The following is a 7,623-nucleotide window of genomic DNA, read 5'->3' on the forward strand; positions in this document are numbered from 1 at the left end:
GTATTTTTGTCATTGTATTAAAAATAAGGATAATTTTGGTAACTTAATAAAAAATAGAGAAAAAGACAAATAGGTTCCTGACCTTTTGTCCTGCGGACATTTTCGTCCCTGAGCATTTGAAAATACTTTTAAATCCCCGACCTTCACGAATCTTGGACGGATGAGTCTCTCCGTTGAATTGCCTCCACCAGACCCGTCGGAGAAGTCTGATGTGGCTCCCGTGCGGATGACGTGGCAAGACTGGTTGACACATAGACTGTTGAGTGGAAAGCTACATTCAAAAATTGGACAATTAAGTCCCTGCACCACTAAACTACGTCGTTTTGCCTTCATCCCTAATCCTTAAATTGATTGCGTTTCTTTCTGGAGGCCAGTGGTGAGGAGCTCAACCTGCATCAACCATGGCTGCTAATGGAGCATCAGCAACGTCGAGAAGAAGCCGCAGGGAAGTAAGAGAAGAAAATTCTGCTTCAAGCTCAGACCCTTGTGTTGTGCACAACAGAGACCTGAAGGACAATATCGCCCCGAGATGCTTCTATGGAGTTTATGCGATAATGTATATGTCGAGGACGAGTAGCAACCCAAACAGAGTCTTTTAAGGTTGCCCATTCTATAAGGTAAGATAAAAAATCTGGGGATTTTGTTCTGTTTGAATGGTTTTATATAGAGTCTTATTTTGGGAATTTTGACAGGGAAACCAACCGCATTGCAAGTTTTTTCTTTGGGTCGATAAGCATCTTGCTAGAATTGGAAGCAGTGGTTGCATGTTTGATAAAAGACCTCTGGTTGAGAAAGAGGCAGAAGTTGTTGAAGAGGAACAGGGATTTCATCATAGGATGGCTATTCTGGAGGAGAAGGTTACTGTGCTAGAGAAGAAAAAAACTCATTAGCTTGTTGTGTTGTTATAGTTGTATGTGCTGTTGTGGCTGCTTTTTATGTATGTAGTGACTGAGAAATGAATTTTAGAAAGTAGAGTAGGAAAATGTGTTGATCCAGGTTTTTGTTGTGTATTGATACATGCTGTTTAGATAATTTATGTATCATATTATCTATCTAAATGCAATTAAAGTTATGATATGAGTAGGTTGTTGAAATTATGTCGTTAGTATCTAAAGAAGCATTGAATGATTGAGGAAGTATGCATAAAAGTTGTATACATAAACACATATCATATATTGAAAGTTATGTAAACATCTTTGCGACAATCACATTTTCTAAAAGCTGCCCAAAAAGAACAAATCTGTTCAAGTGTATAGTATTATGAAGCTTAACATCACAAAAGTAAGCCTCAAACACCTAACAAGTCTGCAACAGTTTATAAAATCCTAAGAGCTTCTCCAAAAAAACCAATTCTCCCAAAAAATATTGTTGTCACATTCAAGTTTTCTAAATGCTATTACAAGGCATAGTGGGATGCCCAAGATGTCATATTTCTTCATGTCTTTGGATTGATGGATGGTGGATTAGGAATGAATTTGAACAGTCTTGTTGTTGCTGTGCTTGCTGCTACCAATGTCTCCTTGGAAGCTGCTGTACTCGGTCCTGGCCTGACTTGAGATGGTTGTGGGCCATGTGTAGCACCTTGTGGTTGAGGTTGTGGAGGTGCAGGCTGACTTGGAGGTGGGAGTGAATTGGGACAAAGTGGGGGCAGGTAGCCTGAATATCTTCTGTTTGGGCCTGATCTTTGAAGTTTTTGGTTGAACTGTTTGGTGAGCTGTGGATGGAACTTGAAGTGGAGGCCTAAATGGTGTACCTCTAGTTACACAACCTGGCTGGAGTTGGTCTGACACGGGAGCTGGTGTTACAGGACTTGGTGTTGCTACCACAGCACTTGAAACCTGGTTGTGATACATAAGACAGTATTCATGAGACTTAGGATAAATAACAGTTTAAAGGGTCAACATTTCACAATAATATATAAAACCTACATGTGGAGCCTGGCTAGATGCAGCCTGGCTAGATGCAGCACTTTGGGTGTTAGGGGCATCCTGTCCAATTAAGTAGACCAATGTTACTCATTACTATATAAATCCTCAAATATTGAACTAAACAGAGACATACACTAATTATTCAAAAAACTAAGAATAAATACAATACTAACATCATCTTTTGGTGCATTCTGTGATAGTGGAAAGACAACTAGTGACTGACTTTTTCCACCTTTCTTGGACTTCTTGGTCTTAACTTTCCAGTTGGGGTTAGATGGAGCACCCTTGCATGTCTTGTAATTATGTCCCTCTGAGCCACATTTACTGCAAGTTACCTTAAAGGATCTCTTCAGCTTGGCACCATGCTGCATCATTGGTTCAGCCAGACCCTTTTGTTTGTTGTGTACCTTTGGTCTGCCTATTGGTCTCTTTATGATGGGAGGATCTGGTCTTGAATACTCACTCCGTGTCCAAAATTCCTGACTAGGCACCGGTTGAATAGAATGTGCATATGTCTTATGGATTGACTCCATGCATAACCATGGATGCACATATTATTCTGGTTGATCATGTCTTTTCCTGATTGCTGCCACTGCATGGATACAGGGCATGCCTAAAACAGACCAACATCATGCACCAGTTAACAATAAACCAGATAATTCAGAACAGTAAACCATATAATTTAGAACAGATTTAACAATGCTATTAAAACTAACCAGTCAGCTGTCATTTGTTGCATGAGCAGGTTTGCTTGATGAGATCCACATCCACCTTTGTGTTCTTACGACTCACTTCAAATCTCTTACGTTCCGCATCACATGTCCACTCTGCAAGCCACTTGTTGCTGGGCCTTATAAGACGATCCAGCCTCTTCTGCTGAACAGGGGCGAGCTTTCCAGAAACATTTTCTAGTAACTGCTTATACTTGACCATCCTCCGCATCAGATAGCACCTAATTTCTTCACACATTGTGAGAATAGGCTTGCTTCTATAGGTTACTATCTTCGAGTTGAACACCTCACACATGTTATTTGTGAGGTTGTCCACTTTTGGTCCATGTGAGAAATAGGCCTTCATCCAAGTTGCTGGCTCAAATTTCGATAGATACTCCCATGCACCCTGGTTAATTCGCTTGAGCTTTTCCATTTGCTCCTTAAATTCTGGTATGGTGGTATATTTAGCACAGTCCCAAACCACCTCCCGAATATAGAGATCCTTAAACCAGTTGATAAAATTTTTCCAAATATGCATCACACAGTTTCGGTGATGGGCATTTGGTATAACTGACTTCAATGCAAGTAACAATCCCTACATAGCAATTGTACAATCATATCAAGTAACACAGCAGTCATCATACATTTGTTAGGGTAATGAGTAAAATAGCACTAATTCATCTTAAGTTATGTAGCAGTAGTACATTCATAGTAACTAAAACAGTAGTAATTCATACTAACTTATCAGCAGTAGTACATTCATAGTAAGTAAAACAGCAGTAATTCATATTAACTTATGCAGCAGTTGTATATTCATACTAAGCTAAACAGCACTAATTCATATTAAGTAAAGCAGCAGTTGTATACAGCTACTAAGAAATAACCTAGACTTCAACAACACTCATCATTAAAGAATTATATAACACTATGGCAGCAGCTAAATAAACCTACGTATCCTTATAACTAAAATAGTAATCAATATTTAACAAGTACCAATGGACTAAGTAGTTATGAAGTTTACCTTTTGTTGGTCAGATATAAAGTTCCAACTATGAGTTTGCACATCCCCCAAATCCTCTTGGAAAAGAGTCAAAAATCACTTCCAGAATTTCTTAGTTTCAGACCTAGCTACTCCGTAGGCAACCACGTAAAATTGGTTATTGGCATCCTGGGCCACTACTGTGAGGAGTTGTCCACCATAATAAGTCTTCAGAAAACAGCCATCAAGATATATCAATGGCCTACACCCACTCTTGAACTCCTGTTTGCATGCTTCTAAGCATATATAAAGCTTATCAAAAACAGGGGGGATTGAGGTATAGGAGTGACACACAACTCTGCCCTAGACCCTGGATTGCTTCTTAATATATCAAACAAGTAATCTTTAACATTACTATACTGCTCCCTCTCATTACCCATGATTCTCTCTCTTGACTCTCTAACTGCTCTGTAAACCATTTTTGGATGTGCAGTGAGTGAGAATTCTTCTCTGAGAAAGTCAATAGCCTCACTTGTCCTCATATGAGGCTGTGTACTCATTCTCTTCTCAACCTTCAAGCTAATCCAATGCTGATCAGCCGCATTACTTCCCATGTCCCTTGCACATGTATGGTCATTTTTGTAAGTATTCACCTGGTAACATTGCAGAGATTTGTTGTATGATAAATGAACCAGCCACGGACACTCATCATCCATGCATCCCACCCTCACTCTCTCGTTGTCATTCTTAATCCACCTAAGCTCCCTACCCCCAGCAATGAATAAGTCCTTTACAACTTCCTTAAATCTCTCTATGGTGGCAAACCTAGTCCCTAACTCAAACCTCCCCTCTCCATGCTCATAATCATCATCAAACTTAGAGAATTTATGCTTGCTAGATTCATCATCTGATGAAATAGATGTATGTAAATTCTCAGATTCATAATCATATACCGGGTCATCATCATCATCTTGGATCAGGCTCACATAGAACCTAACATGTTGGTCCCTGTTGGGTTGTGGGCCTCTGTTGGGCTGCACATTAGGATCAGGCCCAACATTCTTTCTAGTCTGCTGCTCATTGGGTCCACTACTTTGTCCCATCTTCTTCCACGTCTTCCTCTTTCTTTTAGCACCTGTCTTCTTTGCAGCTGTCTTCTTTGGAGACACAACTTTCTTCTTTCCCTTCATTACTCTCTACCTTTTGCTACCCTTATCATCAGCATTGTTATCATCATCATCACTATTACTTTCAAACCCGGGGAGGTGGAGGTTTGTAGGGCTCATCCTCCGTACTCTCGTACCCATCATCAGATGACAAACTCTGATCATCCACCAAAACCTCTCCCTCATTAGGACTGTTACTTTGCTTTCCAGCATCCTCCACAATCTCAGGTTCATCAACAGGGTGGTCAAAATATAGGTAAAACTCGTCCGTCTCTGTATTCTTCATTTTGTTCTCTCGCATTTCATTAATCCCTGCATCCCCTGTCAAAATATGCAGCCCAGACTCAATATCAGGACTCCTTGGATCATACCAATAAACTATCTTGTATGATTGGTACCCCAAGCCCTTGAACAGTGTGATCAAGTCTCTGAAATTAACGAAGTCCAGGTCCATTTTCGAAAACTTCTCCACCTTCCCATTTTTGTAAACCAGAGAACCATTACTTTCTCTCACAAAATTACCTCCATGGTGGAACACAGGCACTACAAACACATCAATCATCTGAAAAAAGAAAAACAAAAAACTGTAAACAATGATCAAGAATTACTCTTTTCACATATTAAAAAGCAATAGCCTTCAACATACAGAGACGAAAAATCACCCCAGAAGCTTTCTTTTCCTTAACAGTAATTCAATTTCAGTCGAAAAACCCCAATACTTTCTTGACAACTTCTATCAACATGCACGATCAGTCCTTTCACAACACAGTTCATACTTGCATACGTATTTAACCTCACAATCCACTAACTAAGCTACAATACAGACTTCTTACCTTCGGTGACGAAGACAGCAACTCAGACAACAATGGAGGCCTCTTTGACAACCACTGCACATGGCAAACGTCTCAGCCTGGGTAGTGATCTTTTTGGAGGGAAAAACAGAGTATGATGATCGTTGGTATCCTTAGGGTTTAATGTAATTCAGAAAGGGTGGTATGGGTGTAATGGGTATTGTAAGGGACTTTGTAAGGGATGAAGGTAAAACGACGTAGTTTAGTGGTGCAGGGACTTAATTGTCCAATTTTTGAATGTAGCTTTCCACTCAGCAATCCATGTGTTAACCAGTCATGTCACGTCATCCGCACGGAGCCACATCAGACTTCTCCGACGGGTCTGGCGGAGGCAATTCGACGGAGGGACTCATCCGTCCAAGATTTGTGAAGGTCGGGGATTTAAAAGTATTTTCAAATGCTCAGGGATGAAAATGTCTGCGGGGCAAAAAGTCAGGGACCTATTTGTCCTTTTCTCTAAAAAATATTTCAAGGTATCAAAATGGGCCTAAAAGTTTTTAATATGAGGCTGTCTACCCTGTTGGCCCAAAATAAGTTCAAAAAGTAGGGCTGGACAACGATCATGATCGGATATAAGCTATTCCATTCGATCCTCACTGTACTAATCGAATTGAATATATCCGTATTTTTTCAGGTCGGATTGAATATCGAGTATCCGCATAATTTAAAAAAATTGTTTTAAAGTCCTGTTTAACTATTTTTAGTTTTTACAAAAAAAGATGTCTATAAAATCTATTTTTTTTACTTGTTTAAACCTATTTATTCTTAAAAAATTATCAATAAAAGTTCTCTTGAATAATAAAAATAATAATAATACAAAATCTAAGTTTAATTAATTCTAGAGAAAAATTCTAAATGGTCCCTGATAATTATCTCGAAAAACAACGAAAGTCCTCAATAAAAAAATACCATTTCCGGTCCCTGATCTTTACTTTTAAGGGACTGATTAGCCCCGCTATCAATTTGTTTTATCATTGACATATGGGCTAATAAGTCCCATAAAAATAAAGATCAGGGGTCGAAAAGGTTTTTTTTATTGAGAGCCTCGTTGTTCTTCAAGGTAAATTTACAGGGGTTAGGTTGGGTATTCACTCATTATTCTAAATTGAAGTACAATACAAAAAAATTTAAAACAAGATATCATATAATTCATAAAGCAATACACTAAAATTTATATCACATTAGGATTTACTTTCTTAAGTTAGCAAATGTTTTAGGCAGATTTTTAGTAGATCGTGAATATACCTGAGGAGTGTTAGTATATGTATAGTAGAGTTGATAATCACTTTTTATTAAAGTAGTTCCATCTTTATTGATGGATAACCATTTCTTTTATCTTGAGAGTTTGTTAAAATTTACCTTTAAAAAAAAATAAAAATAATTGAAAAAATTCAAAGAAATAATTACTTATTTAAATAAGCATAAATTGTCCATTTTCATCGAACCCAAACTAAGAAGTCGGGTATATCTAAAAGCCACTTCTTAATAAGCTTTTTATCCTTATTGATCCTTACTTTTATATTTTGGGCCAGGATACTATCAAATTCACAATCGGAACTGATCCAATATAATAACTCTACGGATCAAATAATATTTACAAAATTAAAATCGAATGTAAATAATTACTTCAAATATATGAATCCTATCTATATGTGCAGTGCTATTAAAAAAAAAAGGGCATAAGTCTTGAAGACTTGAATGTTTGATTTTCACATCCTTTAGGCAGCGATGAAAGTTGGAGTTTCAATGGCTCGTCCATGGCTCTTCCCTCCAAATCAAAACGCTTTCTTTTCCGTAAGTCTCCCTTACGGTTGTTCTCCTTAACTCCCTTCCCTCCTTTGTTGTCTTAGATTTTCTGAGTTCAAAATTGTTTTTTTCAACTTGTTGCAGCAGCAGCAGAATCTTCTTCTTTGTTCGAACCGAATGGCGATTGGTGTTGGGAGAAGAAAACCGCAGTTTGTAGTGAGCGCAGGGCCGAAGAGGATA

At 38.3% G+C, this 7,623-nt stretch overlaps 2 protein-coding genes across 2 annotated transcripts in view; one reads left to right on the forward strand and one right to left on the reverse strand.

Moving 5' to 3' along the window:
- LOC107636422 (mucin-7-like) lies at window positions 1,464-2,461 on the reverse strand. Its single transcript, XM_016339933.1, has 3 exons — window positions 2,102-2,461; window positions 1,929-1,988; window positions 1,464-1,838 (listed from the first exon to the last, which is right to left on the reverse strand). Exons 1-3 carry the CDS (start codon window positions 2,459-2,461, stop codon window positions 1,464-1,466), a joined length of 795 nt encoding a protein of 264 aa, XP_016195419.1.
- The window catches only part of LOC107639272 (chaperonin 60 subunit alpha 2, chloroplastic), a gene marked incomplete in the record, with an annotated part of 5,600 nt that continues 5,259 nt past the window's right edge, over window positions 7,283-7,623 (forward strand). The window contains 2 exon segments of the mRNA XM_016342755.2: window positions 7,283-7,431; window positions 7,528-7,623. Coding sequence (XP_016198241.1) covers window positions 7,366-7,431; window positions 7,528-7,623 — 162 coding nt within the window.

This window comes from Arachis ipaensis, chromosome B04 (genome assembly GCF_000816755.2).
Source record: "Arachis ipaensis cultivar K30076 chromosome B04, Araip1.1, whole genome shotgun sequence".
In the NCBI taxonomy this organism is placed as follows: domain Eukaryota; kingdom Viridiplantae; phylum Streptophyta; class Magnoliopsida; order Fabales; family Fabaceae; genus Arachis; species Arachis ipaensis.

What these genes read in the sequence shown, in the direction of transcription:
- LOC107636422 (XM_016339933.1), bottom strand. Translation starts at nt 2,461, where the DNA reads ATGGAGTCAATCCATAAGACATATGCACATTCTATTCAACCGGTGCCT. An exon ending in AGAATGCACCAAAAGATGAT is followed by an intron (nt 1,989 to 2,101) that starts GTTAGTATTGTA and finishes TTAATTGGACAG; the next exon opens with GATGCCCCTAACACCCAAAG. An exon ending in CATCTAGCCAGGCTCCACAT is followed by an intron (nt 1,839 to 1,928) that starts GTAGGTTTTATA and finishes TATCACAACCAG; the next exon opens with GTTTCAAGTGCTGTGGTAGC.